At 38.6% G+C, this 14,094-nt stretch overlaps 1 protein-coding gene across 1 annotated transcript; it reads right to left on the bottom strand.

The window, feature by feature from the left end:
• Nucleotides 1-2,311: 2,311 nt before the first annotated feature.
• LOC104935315 (T-cell immunoglobulin and mucin domain-containing protein 4) lies at nucleotides 2,312-9,600 on the bottom strand. Its single transcript, XM_010751135.3, has 8 exons — nucleotides 9,448-9,600; nucleotides 9,070-9,200; nucleotides 8,203-8,544; nucleotides 6,490-6,564; nucleotides 6,277-6,338; nucleotides 5,689-5,773; nucleotides 4,962-4,989; nucleotides 2,312-3,473 (listed from the first exon to the last, which is right to left on the bottom strand). The coding sequence occupies exons 2-8, from the start codon at nucleotides 9,101-9,103 to the stop codon at nucleotides 3,326-3,328; spliced, it is 774 nt and encodes a 257-aa protein (XP_010749437.2). The 5' UTR covers nucleotides 9,104-9,200; nucleotides 9,448-9,600; the 3' UTR covers nucleotides 2,312-3,325.
• Between the last annotated feature and the right edge of the window lie 4,494 nt (nucleotides 9,601-14,094).

Raw genomic sequence — 14,094 nt, 5'->3', positions numbered from 1 at the left:
GACGCTCACATGAAAGGGGAAAGCACCACACGCTATGCTGCTAGTCAGGAATCAACAGTCCCCCTGCGATGTTCGCCACTACAGGCACTAACGCAAGTGCAAGGCCAGCTGTGCCTTTCATATCTCCGGTAATATCTTCGCGTGAATGGGTCTTATTTTTTATTCTCAAAGGCTTAAAGGGTCTTAAAAAGCATTATATTCCTTGTCAGAAATGTGCAGAGACCTGTTCTTCCGCGAGCCGCGGCAGACCTCGTAAATTTCAACAGAGCACTGCGACCAGACAGAAAACCGGGCCTTGAATCACGTAATAAACTTCCGCCCCCTTTCAAAAATAAAACACAATACTCAGTTCATGTAGCTTTTTACAACTTCACATCAACGTTACGTCAGGACCTGTGGCACCAGGGGATCAAGATCGATCAAAGGGTCTCAACACAGAGACTAATTGTTGAAGTGGAACAACACCAATCATTTATGACACACAGATGCTTTTTATATCTCCTCCACGTCGGAGAAGCAACGTCAGCTGTTTGTTGTTGTTGTTTTTTTTTATACACGTTTATCGCGGGGTCTGGGTATGTCCAGGATGTGAGTTGATGCCGGGCAAAGTACCGTTCTGTTCCGTTCCGCGTTCGGTGTGATTCCCTCTGTGCGTGTGTCTGACTGAGAGGTCTGCCGTGCCCAACCCTACCTGACCTGTCTGACCAGATTTCATCTTATTTTACGAAAAGTGGTCCTCACACTTCCTGCTGTCCACAACAACAAAGGTACTTTTATTTCACAACCCTGATTCCAAAAAGTTGGGACGCTGTTGTAAAAATGGTAATTTTAAGAAATAAACAAAAACAGTTTAACAAAAAAAAAACAGAAACTATATGTTTTGAACAATGTGTTTTCCTATTTTTGGTGTATTGTTTACTGACTGCTTGACATATCATATCATTTTATCGCTTTGTTTTATGATTGAGAGCAGTGTTTGGTTTTGAGCACAGGTAAATGTTTGTAAATAGTGCCTGAAGATGAGGTTTGTGTTTAATGTTTAAGAAAATGGAGCAAGGTTTCAGAAATTGTGTTTTAGCAATTGAGAAAAACTGTAATCCTAAATTCCCTTTCCATTTACACCAGCTACAAGGCAGTTCCTCAAACAGCCACTTGAGGCTGGCTACAGAAGTGAGTCAATCTCCATAAGCACTTATGATAATTGTTTACATCCTGGTACACAACAGTTTTGGTCTCTATAGCTAATTTCCCCGTTCATGACAACTGTACTGAGGCTGAAAAAATAAAAATCCTCTGGTTGGTTTAAACCAGTGTTACTCAAAGTGTGGTCCGCGAGCGACCTCAAGTGGTCCGTGAGGGGATCTCTTAAAATATTCGAATTTCCCACACAAGTTTGTGGAGTCCTACCTAACATTATTTGAAGTGTAAAGCGAATTTGTTCTCTGAACAAAAATGCAGACAAATATTTTTTTTAAATATGTATAATGGATATACAGTTGTCCCTCGCTATATCGCGGTTCACTTTTCGCGGACTCGCTGTTTCGCGGATTTTTTTCAGTGTAATTTTGCATGCTTTTTTTTACAGCGTACTGTACAGTATGAATGCACATTGCATTGTTGTTCTGCGTCCTGTTTAAGGGAGTACTGTACAAAATGCGTGTAAAAAGGTGTATAAAAGTGTGTGGTTAGGGGTTTTGCGGTCTTAAAACATGTATAATAATTGTAAAACTTACTTCGCGGATTTCATTTATTGCGGGTTATTTTTAGAACGTATCCCCGCGATAAACGAGGGACCACTGTATGAAGATAAATCTGAATTAGCAGTGCCCAAATTGTTGCCTAAGCAACCACGGCGTCTCCTATAGACAAAATCATTCCGCTGTCACGTCAGTAAGTAAGGAAAAGAAAGCAAGGAAAAGAGCAGCAAAAGCTGTGAACTTTAACTAAAACAAGGCACGGAGAGGATGGGAAACAATGATGGATAGGTGGCTGAAGACGGGGTCAGTTAAAAGAAAGGCAAATGATGATACCGACATGCAAAGAAAGGAGTCGGGAGATGCTAGCAACGAGTCCCAATCACAACACTGCCTGCAACAAGAGGTAGGCCCAGCTCCAGATCAGATCAATGTGGCCCCCAGTATGAGATTACGACTGTCCAGTTTAGAACCAGACATACAGTCAGTGATGCAAAATATGCATCAGCACCATTCCTCCCATTAAGAGAGAGGAAATTAGTTCATGGTCAAACGACCAGATGCAGTCTGAATTACCAGTGTTTTGTTAGATTTTGTTAAGGCTGCTTTTCACCAGAGACAATTAAGATTTGTTTATTCTTCATAACAGTCATGTTACTTGCAATTTTGAATGTGTGCAAATTTAGTTAATAGCCTACTTAAATTCATCGGAGTGGGACATTTCAAATAAATAAAAGAAAATCAATCAAAATCAAATATATAATAATAATTAAAAAAAAAAAAATTCCAAACCATTGTTAGCCCCCAGATGTAAATATATTTTTCACACTTTTTTTCACTTTCACATTTTGGATGTAAAATTTGTACAATAAAAGGTTCAAAACATTTTTTGCTTTTTCCCCCCCTCCTTTGTCGGGCGGTGGGGTTGGGGGGGGGGGGGGGGGGGGGGGGGGGGCAGCAGGGGGTAAGGTGGTCCCTGAATTTTTTTTTTTTGACAAAGTGGTCCTTGGTCTGAAAAAGTTTGAGAAACACTGGTTTAAACCAATCACAATCATCTTCCGCAGCACTCTTGGAAAACCGAGGCTCCAATGATAGTGACTTTTCAAACTAGTGTTGGAACAGAGCGGGAGTTTTTTAATGTAAATAGTCGGCCAATGTCAGACTTATAGCAGAGCACAGCCTATGAAAATGACTGACCTCCTACTAGAAGAAGGCCACTTCATTCAATTCATGTACCCCAACTTTACGAAGAAGCAGCTATCACACACTTCTCTTGTACATTTCAGTCAGTAAGGGATGGGTAGGGTGTATTTCTGATACAGTATTTACACTAGAATGAAATATTCAGATATGTTTCAAATATAAAAGATATACAATAAAATGTATAATGGAATCAGTTTCATGGACCTGAAGAGCTTGGAGCTTGAAAGTTTCCAATGTGAAATTTTGACCTTGACTGGAATGCAGAAACAACCCAACGAACTCTATACAACCATCAAGAGGATTCACCCAGATAAGTTTCATATCCTCCACACTGCGCCTCCTTTAAAAAGTCATCCTGTTGGCAATTTGGGGGATTGCAGGAGGCCTGAATGCCTCCTAAAACGAGGTGATGAGTTCAAACCCAGGATTTAGGGGCAGTACTCGTATTCGCCACCATTGCCGGCTACATCACTGCCTCCGTCTATTTGGTAGATGTTTTCCTCCGCCAATCCTCGACTTTGGAGCTGAACCGAATTGAACTGGACTGAACTGTTGACTTGATGCTGATGTGTAGGGCTGGAATATAAAGACAGTATATTTTTATTCAGCATTCCATTAGACTTTTTTCTTTATTTTTTCTTGTTGGTTCTCTAGGGTGTTTTCTGGAAAAATGAAAATGAATGAAATCAGTCATGCTTGTCATGATTACATTGTGGTCGAGGTTAAGCAGTTTCAGATGCATCATACAGCCGACATCAGCAAGCTCTTTGAATGTTACATTAGTCAGAAAGGAAATCAGACGCTGACTCTAAAGAAACCACGGGCTTCCTCTCTTCTGTTTCAATGTTTCTGAGAAACTTAGATTCTCTTTTCTTGAGTTGATTAAAAAGATGGATATCATCTTTGCGTGGGTACTGCCAATAGTGCTAGGCCTATATTTAGTACCAATTTGAACCACAAAGCACAATACTGATCTTAAGTCATCTGGTTAACTGAAAATAAAGGGACAAACTAGCTGCTTTAAATAGCTGCTTGAACTCTTACAGCTTTAAAACTAAAAGTGTTAGCTATCAACACCACACAAACTGCTATGTAGTTTTTGTTTTTAGCCTCAGTCAGACTTTGCTACATAATGCTAACACTTAAGAAAACTGTAATTGTGTAGGTTATCTGCTAAATGCAAGAAGCTAACCCTGCTGAGCAGCCTTTGAATTTAGCCACTGCCATTTTAATTTAGCAATCTAACTGTGAGGATGCAGCTAATATATTTATCCACAATGCTAATCTTTCACTAGGTGGTTAATGGTAGCTCTGGGGCTAGGCTAACTACTGGTTCTTCATATAGGTTAACCAGCAGGGTGCTTTAAAGTGATCTTCAAACTATCTTTGTGTGTGTATTACTAGTGTTTGGATTTTGTATGTGCCAAGAGAGGACCACTTGAATTTATTTATTACTTAGTCGTATATATTATCCAATGTTTGCAACAACAAAACAACAACTAGGCTTTAACAAAACCTAGAAAAATGACAATGAAGTGACATGTCAAGTTGAATTTGGCTGCTTTGTCACAACACAGTGAGGTTTTATTTCTGGCAAACACAGGAGAACTTTAAATTAATGGAGTTTCTGTTCTGACTCTGGCCCTCTGCTTCTGTTTAACATAAATATGACAGGTGGTTTGAGGTTTTTGATGTTCTCTATTACTATGGAGTTTCAGTTTGAACACAACGCAGCTTCACATAAAGAAAATGTGTGAACGTGTGAAAATGATGGTGTGATGAACATGACGATAATTCAGTGATGCGCCCCTGAGAGATTCTCCACCCCTACATAAAGCTGTCAACTCATGAAGTCATGCAAGTCTGCAGTTTGTTCCAATGACATTTTATTAACCACAACCTCCTATACTGCATGATTGTCTCTAAACTGCTCTGCTGTGAGGCGATAAAAGCTGACAAGGGAATTTATTTGGAGATGCAATTCGGAAAAAGTCTTTTGACGCACGAAAAGAAAAAGTTCAATGTTTCCCAGTCTAAGGGAATAAGTCACATTTGAAAACTTACATTTTGTTGAGTTGCCTCCATCTTCTGCCTGCAGAGACACAAAAACAAAAAAAATAATGGAAGGAAGTTCACTTTAACGGAAGAGTCACATAAGTTATCAAGAACTGACTTCATTTAATTTCTGATTCAAGACACACCCTTTCAGACTTTGAATGTTCTGGTAAAAAGGTGTAAAACTTGAAAATGAAGACCCAAGTTTTTATGTCTTTATTACTGCAGACACTATCGAGATAAAGTAAGTGAACAGAGACACAGATGAGGAAAGGCATCCAACAAATGTTTCTAGTCGAACGTGGACTGGAGATGCTGTGGTTCATGGTTATTGCCTCAGCACATCCGGGAACCTCATAATAGAGAATAGAAAAGAAACCCCAACTTCCAGTTTCTGTTCTAGCCATGTTTCACATCATATGTTTAGATCAGTCTGATATCCTACATTGATATCAGTTCTCATTATCCATAAGCCCACAGACTATTGTGTGTTAAAGGCAACAGAAGGAGTGAGTCCAGGACTACTGGTTAGTTCACGTGTGTGCAATACATGTAACACATGTAAACACCAGCACAGTCAAGTTTTCTTCTGGCAACATGCCACATGGCCTATTGACCACTTGTTCCTCTCTTAGTTAAAATGTGACGTTTTTTGAGTCAGCTATAAAACTGTGTTAAACTAGTTGTGGGTGTGAAGAAGTGAGGACAGCCATGGGAACACTGACTGTTGACTTACCCATGATGACGACTCCAACTGCTGTGGTCAAAGCTATCAATCCGAACAAAGCTCCCACAAGAACCACAGCCACGCTGGTCGACTCCTGCTTATGTAAAACACAAAAACATGCACGCAAATCAGAGTGGTTAGCCAAAATGTACCATCAGTACTCTTTGTAGTATTTGTAAACTAAATGAGTTGCCATTAAATTTGTCCAGAATTGAACTAACCAAATAGACTTGGTGTCAAAACCTAACCAAATAGACTCGACACCTTAACCTTCATCCACCAAAACTGTATGTGGTCACTATTTATACAACATCACTTGACTTTCTAAAAGCTTTGGTACAATCTGTAACTAGAATAGCAAATTCAGCCCTTTTTATCTCTGTGTGACTGCGCAAGAATATTTTCAAGCAGAAGTAACTATTGGTTGGGTTCTTGCAAATCAAGGGTTACTGTCTAGAGAGGGCCAAAGTAAGTTAGGCTAGCAAGTAAGACTAACTAGCTCCCACTTGGTAAGTTTCATCAGAGACTGGGTTTCTTTTCACATAAACCTTTTCACACCTTTTTCTTTCACACTTTTCTCTTTTTCATTTCTCTCACCTTGTCTGTATGCTCGCTGTTGGTTGAGGAAGTTATAATGGTCTCTGTGGAGGTCAGCTGACCTGAAGGAACAGGAAATGAAAGTGTTTTTAGTACAGCCATGTAAGCAGTATGATGTCATGATAACGAGTTATAAAGACACATGATGTGTAGTCTGGATTCAAAAGTTCACGTAAACTGACACCGACAGTGTTACTCACTGTCTGATTGTACCTGTTGTGTAATTGTGTGTTGTCTCCTCTGTGGATGTCCGTCTGTCCAGTGTTGTTGATGTGGTGGTCGATGAAGCTGAAGCAGATAATTCATGTGACATTAAAAGATTTAACACTGTGTGCTTCAGACATAATGTTTGTCAAATCATCTAACAGCATCTGACTCTGTGATTATTTTTTCAATATTAAAGCCGTTAAATAAATGTAGTAAAAACAATATTTCCCTTTGAAATGTGCTGAAGCAGAAGTCAAAAGTAACATTAGTAGCAGTAAGTAAATGTACTTCATTACATTCCTCAGCTGCACTTTTCGTGTGTAATTTATAGTTTCATTTATGGTCATAATTATTGTGTTATGGTATTGAGACAACGCCTTTGCAAGTCTTATCTCCATGGTGAGGCTACAGTGGCTGCAGAGAAACCACATAGACTCAACAAGTGCCCTGACTGGTCTGTTTCCAAATGTATTATTCTGATGGTGGTGAAGATCATTCAGAGTGAAGGAAACATGAACCAAGTTAAAGATTAATCTGCAAGTGGTAACCAAGATCTGACTATTGCACAAAGGACTTTTATAATATATAACTTTTATAACTGTTTTTGGCTGAAACTGGATCATACTCCCTCTGGTGTCCTCAACCTGCTCTGTTTTGGACAGATAGCTTTATTTGTTGCTAAAGTAGCCAACTGTGTTTGACGTTAGAGAGCAACAGACCCAGGATGACCAGCCCTCCATTGAACATGGCTGGAATAAGGCTGATGTTAGCTGAGTCAGATTGCTGCATGGCTAAGTAATTCAACTGCAGTTAGCAGCAGTTAGTGGTGTTGTGGACATTTTCTCCTGCTGGTGAAGAATGAAATAGAGACTTCTGCCGGCCGACAAGGCTTTTATTTTCTTTGCAGAGAAAAGGTCAGTTCAACATGCGAGCGGTGAAAGATGGAGAAAAGACCCCAAATATGGGGACACCTAGATATTTATACCTGAGGGGCGACTCCTTTCACATCCCTTTGTCTGCCCAAGGAGATGCCCCTTCAAGAAGGCCCCTTCTGTCTGTTGCAAGTATTGGCGCAGGCCCCCCGTTGCTATGTTTTACACCTGAAGTATCCTTCAGGATCTTGTATTTAGGTGCAAAGTTGAGTCTAGGCATCACAATTTACAAAGACAAAAGGAGCTGGTTTCTTATGTTAAGACGAGGGAGGTTGTGCATCTCTAGTGAATGAAACAAAGGCATTGCATTTCTATTACAGTGGTTAACTAAGTTACTTTAGCAACACATTGTACTGTGCTGTGGTGTATTTCTGGCCAGTCTCAGAGGCTGTGTTCGGTCGTGGTGTGCCTCGTTGTTGTAACACATTGCTAGTGGCTAGTAGTTGATGTACGGATGTTACATCATCAGCAGCAGATCTTGCAGGCCGAGCACATCCACCTACTGTACATCAGTCTGGTCATATTTAATGGGAGGATGACTCAGTTTTGGGGTGCTAAAGAAAAACCACCTCAGTTCTGTATTCCCCGTTGTCTTGGGGTATGTTTGGCATTTAAGGTGGAGCTGGACTAGCCAAGCTAACCATAACCCTTAAGCATCACCCTTACAGCTAAACTGCTTTAGGACTCATCAGTATGTTTCCTGTCTCTGTTGTAGATCTCACTGCTGATATTCTACCAGTCTATTAATAAAAAGCATTTGTGCAAACAGATAAAAATAATTTCTCACCTCCTTTGATGTTCAGATCAATGTGATGTTTTTCATCATTGAACAATCCATATACGTGCACTCTGCATCCATACCGTCCAGCATCTGAGTCTGTTAGGTTCAGTATCGTCAGAGAAACATCACCGTCATCCAGTCGTCCCACTAACTGATACCTGCTAGAAACTCTTTCTTCCACTTTGTATCCGTCTGTGGAGATGAGCTGGTTGTTACAGCCCCTGTTTGGAATATCTCCTCGACCCCAACAGATTGACTGCGGTTTGTGATACTTGATGTCATATTTACATGACAGAGTGACGTTTTGACCTTCATAACCAACAACAGGGCTTCCACCACATTCACCGACTGTAAATACAAAAAAACAGACAGTGAATTTAACTCCTCTGATCAGCAGCTACTTCTCAGCTTGTGTCAGCAGCTAAAATCTAAATTCAGCTTGTTTATTGAACAGATCTCAGATGGGTGTGTCCTCCTGTCTGTAATTTTATACTTTCTTTTAGCTGTTATACTGATTTTGCCCTGCTGTGTCTGTTTTCAAATGTGCCCACAACGGGTGACAAAAACTGACGACATGATAATAACAAAATCAGCATTTTGGTTTTGGGGACTAGCAGCACTTCTTATCTGTTAATGTAACGTGAGACTTTGGTCACTGCTGAATCTAACACTTGTTGACCACAACAAATGACTTTTACAGCCGAGTGTTTTACAGCTCACAGGAGACAAATGCAAAGAAAGACAAAGTAAAGAAAATAAAAATGAGAAGTTTGAAGTTTTCTGAAAACCTGAAAAAAGTTTACTACTTTTAAATTAAGAATTGACAATATAAAACAAGATAAATAATTGTTTGAAGAGTAGAGAGCAGATTACCTGTGAGAAGAGCGATGAGCAGAACGATCTTCATGATGACACCAAACCACACTGACAAACTGTCATCGCAAACACCACATTGAAATAGACAGCTACTGAAGTGCCGCGAGTCATCACAGCTGCACTGCTCACTGTAAAAAATGAACCACACACAAGAAAAAAAAAAGTTACATTTTTTATTCAAATCAAGTATAAACTGTTTGGCCTGGAGATCAAATTATGATTTTGTACCTCATAAAATTTAAGTTAATAGATATTATGCCAGAAAGTGGGACTCATAATCATATTAACAAAGTAGGTATTAGATTAGTATCACCATAGCAACCACCTAATACACTAACTACCTAACAAAAGGCTACCTAATCAGTAATCCCTTACCAGAGAACACCAGCAAGAAACAGTCCTTGAAACTATGGATCAAATTTGGTTATTTGAACTGTTTGAGCCATTTTTGTCAAAGACAAACCATTATTATTACTATTGTTAATGTTGTTGTTGTTATTATTATTATTTAGTAACGGATTAGTAACCACACTGAGAACCTTAGCAACCATCTTTGAATGCTCCAGCAAGCTACTGATATCTTATAACAACTTAAAAATGACACGCCTCCACATCCTCCAATGGCGGAGGGAGTGACCTCAGAATTACATCTCTGTTCTTTGCAGATGACATAGTGCTGTTGACTTAATCAGGTCGTGACCTCCAGCACATACTGGGGCAGTTTTCAGCCACCAGCATGAAAACCTGAACCACCATTTAGTAACACCTGTAGCAACCACATTGAAAACCCTAGTAACCATCTTTGAATGCCTCTCCAGGCACCTCATATTTTAACAACTTAGCAAACAGCTGCCCCAACTGAGTTTTATCTAATTACTCTTCCAATAATTAAGACACAAAATCAAAATGATAATAAGATACATTATTAAATATTGAGTTATTTTGTATCAAACATATGAGATTCTCATAATTATGACCAATGAGGGACTTAATAACAGTGAGCCCAAGTGATAAAATACAATAAGATCTACCAGGTAAAAGCTATTTGTCATAAATATTTCATCATAGAATTATCTGTAGTTTTTTATTAATTAGTATTTCCCTGTCAGGAATCAAGACTCCATATCTGATGTTTCTGTTTTCTTTCTATTGTCTACAACATGTCAGTGTACTCAAGTGGGGCAGATGATTTTCACAGCGTGGTCAGCACATGACTTCCTGTGCTACATTTATTATCGGCTGCTTCCTGCATCTGTTGGACTCTTGAGTTTCACTTCAGAAAAAAGCTGACAGCTGATCTCCACACTGTAAAAAAAATATCTGCAGCTTGGACCCCCATTGACTGATAAAATTTATGAAATGGTAGCAAATATTTTCAAATTATTTACAAAGAAAATATTTTAAATAATCTTAATGAGCAACAGTTACAAAATTTACACATATATTTCATGAAACTTGAAAAAAAATATATATATTATAGACAGAAGGTGAAGAGGGACAATATGTCATAGACATCTATGTTTTGTGTTGCCGTCTAGCTTGTGAGTCACTGCAGCATTCAGTCTGTCCTCAGTCCAACACAAGGGCAAAGAAATGGTTAACTGGGTAAAGAAGAAGGAAAGAGCTACTGCTAGCCCACAGACAGCTGCTGAGGCTGGGGGAGCTGAAGAGGAGAGACCCTGAGGCAGAACCAGAGCTTCTGGAGGAATAAACACCAGATTCTGATCTGATCTGGATCCACCACACCTGATTCAAATGATCAACTCGTCATCGAACACTGCAGTGGCCTGATAACAAGCCACTCATTTGAATCAGGTGTGTTAAAGCAGAAACATCTAAAACATGCAGGGCAGTGGTCCCCGAGGACCAGGATTGAAAAACACTGACCTAGTACATGGTTTGAACCTCGGCTTTGGCCTTTCTGTGTTCATGGTCTCACAGTCTCTGCATGGTTTCTCACCGGGTTCTTCCTCCGCCAGTCCAATGACATGCAGTTAACAGGTTAATTAGTGACCCTAAATTGCCCATAGGTGTGAATGTGTGTGTTTGTCTCTGTGCTCTGTGGTAAACTGTCAACTTGTCCAGGGTTTACCACCCCTCTTGCCCACAGTCAGGCTCCAGCCTCACTGTGACCCTGAAGAGGAAATGCGGTTACAGATAATTCATGCATGGTCAATTTATTTTCAGTCTCTGTGCAGACATAGAGCTCTATGAAATGACTTCATATTTATACAGACAGTAAGTAAGACAGGAAGTTGCACTATATTGTAAGTGCTGGAAACATGTCTGTTACATCCAGTTTACTTGACCATGAACTAAGTTAGCATATCCCTGATGAATGTAAACTCAATTCAGAAAACAACCATTTCAAAAGTTGCTTGTCATCATGAAGTAGTTATTTCAGCATTGTTTGTGTCAGCAGCTAAAATCTAAATAGTTTGATCTCAGCTGTCAGATTGATGTTTTCTCTCGTCTTTTTATTTTTAACCTGTTGGTAAAGATGGATGACGGGACAGTGGAGCCGAAACATCTTGATCGCCCCCTGGTGGGCATAACCTTTGCCCCCTCTATGTTAGCAGATAGAACAAACTAAAAAGTCAAAGTACATGTAGACGTCAAAACGTTTTTGGTTTGTGTTTTTTTGGCCCACTGATGTTACGTTAAGTTCTGTTTTAATTAGATATGTGGCACCATTAAAAGGAGGTTTCATGACATTGCAGACAGTTGAGCGATTGAGTCGACTGGGTGTCACAAGCATAAAGACAAAACCACACATGCTGGTTTTGTGCTTCATCAGGAAGCTGATGGTATCTGAAGATTCAGAGTGTGAAACACTTCTTATTATCAGTTTATCTGTTTATCTGCAGCTGCTCTAGATGTTAGTTTCAAGAAAAAGATGTTTGATCGCAGCTGAATCGGATGATTTTATTGACATTAGTAATTAGAACTAATAATAGTAATATTAAAAATGACGACTGTGCTGCAGGTGAAGTGAAATAAATGAAAAGGAAACATCCAAAATCCAACAATATTATTACTAAAACTTGAGATCAGGTGCAATACCTACTCACAATAGGTCTGTGGTGCTGTTTTCATATATACATGACAGCAAAAAGATATGAACAAATATATGAGTACAAAACTTTGTCATTTTATGATTAATCACCAAAAATGTAACACTGTAGACACCACTGTATCTTACATAGTCAAACACAATTACAAAATAAAAATATAAATATGGGAATATATAATTCTCTAAATATAGTTTGAACTTCTACAACAAAAGAAATGCAGAAATAAATGATTTCTGTATCAATTTGAGTGTCGTGAATACATATTTGTGATATTTATGTGATATTTAATATATCTATTCATAAATTCACTTCAGCTTTTGATTAATTTATTAATTAGACATAATGTATTTATCTGTGTATATATTTTAGCCTTTATGTATTTGCTCATTTGTTCATTGTTAAATGATTCATTTTTAGTCATAACTGAGACTAAATAAAAACTGCAGCAGTACTGTTTAGTGCCTGTAGGTGACACCAGATGTTAATAGTTACAACAGGCTGGCTGTCACTGCAGTCTCTACAGGAACACTGTATTAAATTAGATTGTCGTTATTGGGCTAAAACATGTTTGACCTCCTGACACTGACACGTGAACGTTCTCACCATTACAGAATGTTGCTTTAAATCTATGAAACAAGCTTAAACTAACAAGAAAAACACACAAGTAAAAGTAAAAAAGAGGAAAAACTTGATCAGGTCACCACCACCATCATCAGTCAGTGAAGTAACAAGGATAAACTGTGAACTACAGCAAGGAAAGAAAGAGACACAAACTTTCTTCGTGAAGCCATCAGAGGGAGTTAAATGCATACTAACAGTACTGAACAAGAAGTTACTCGGATATGAAAAGGTCTTTATTTTATTTGAGGTTTAATCACTGCATGTTATAGTCTGGGAGAGTGAGGTGAGTCTTTAAAGCAAGGCCGTGTCTCCAATTACAATATATAGATATATTTCAGGATCCCTTGTGAATAATCACTCTGTATCTAAAATAAACTGATTTTAAAAATATGACTTTCCAAAGTGGTCTCTTGGCTTGTGGGTAATTGGTCTATAATAAGGAGTCACGCAGGGGTGAAATGTGTCAATAATTATGTTGAAGTAAAACTTTCACATCATGTAATGTTTCATCAAAGCAAATTCAGACAAATGACCTCTTAAAAGTGTTAATCAAAAATTCCCATTTATTTTATTCATAATTCTTGTAGCTTATGTCTTATTTATTTAATGCTCCACCTTATTTTAGTGTTCAGTGAGCAACTACTTTAATCTGATTGCCATGTTCACTGACTTGTTTCACTTCTGTTTCTTCTCTGTTGAGTTTCTTCATCGCCGCCTGATTACACAACTCACACTTTGGATGTTTTTACTTGCAATTAAAGACGGTCAATAAACATTAAAATGTCCATTACTCATATTTCTTCCGAATCAACTGCCTCATTTACTCAACTTAATAACACTTGGTACAAGTATTAACATCAGACCTCTATGTCAGATAAGTCAGATATTTTACTGCCTTTAAAAGCTGCACCTTCATTTTAGTTGTAAATGCTTTGGTTACATATTACAACTGCAACTTCTCCCATCATGCAATCACACAAATGTTGGAATGATCCATGAGCATAAACCAACCAAACACACACGGACAAAATGTCGAACACATTTAAGATATATTAGGATGTGAAAGCAGAACATTATTGACCATCTACTGATCGGTATAAAAGTAAAAATACATCCCAGTGTCAATTAAACTTCAATGAGTTAGATAATGATCAGCAGGTCACCTGATCATGAACCACATTTGGACCTGAGGCCTCAAGCATCTTGTTTTTGTTCTCTGTTCAGTTAAATACAGTTAGAAAAATATTTGGAAATTGCATTTTGTATCTGTTTATGTTTTACAGATCCTCCATACTCTTTAGGATAAAGAACTTCTTTGGTTATTAAG

This window comes from Larimichthys crocea, chromosome XXII (genome assembly GCF_000972845.2).
Source record: "Larimichthys crocea isolate SSNF chromosome XXII, L_crocea_2.0, whole genome shotgun sequence".
In the NCBI taxonomy this organism is placed as follows: domain Eukaryota; kingdom Metazoa; phylum Chordata; class Actinopteri; family Sciaenidae; genus Larimichthys; species Larimichthys crocea.
Note: the sequence above shows the minus strand (reverse complement) of the source record. Positions and strands in the feature narration are given on the sequence as shown.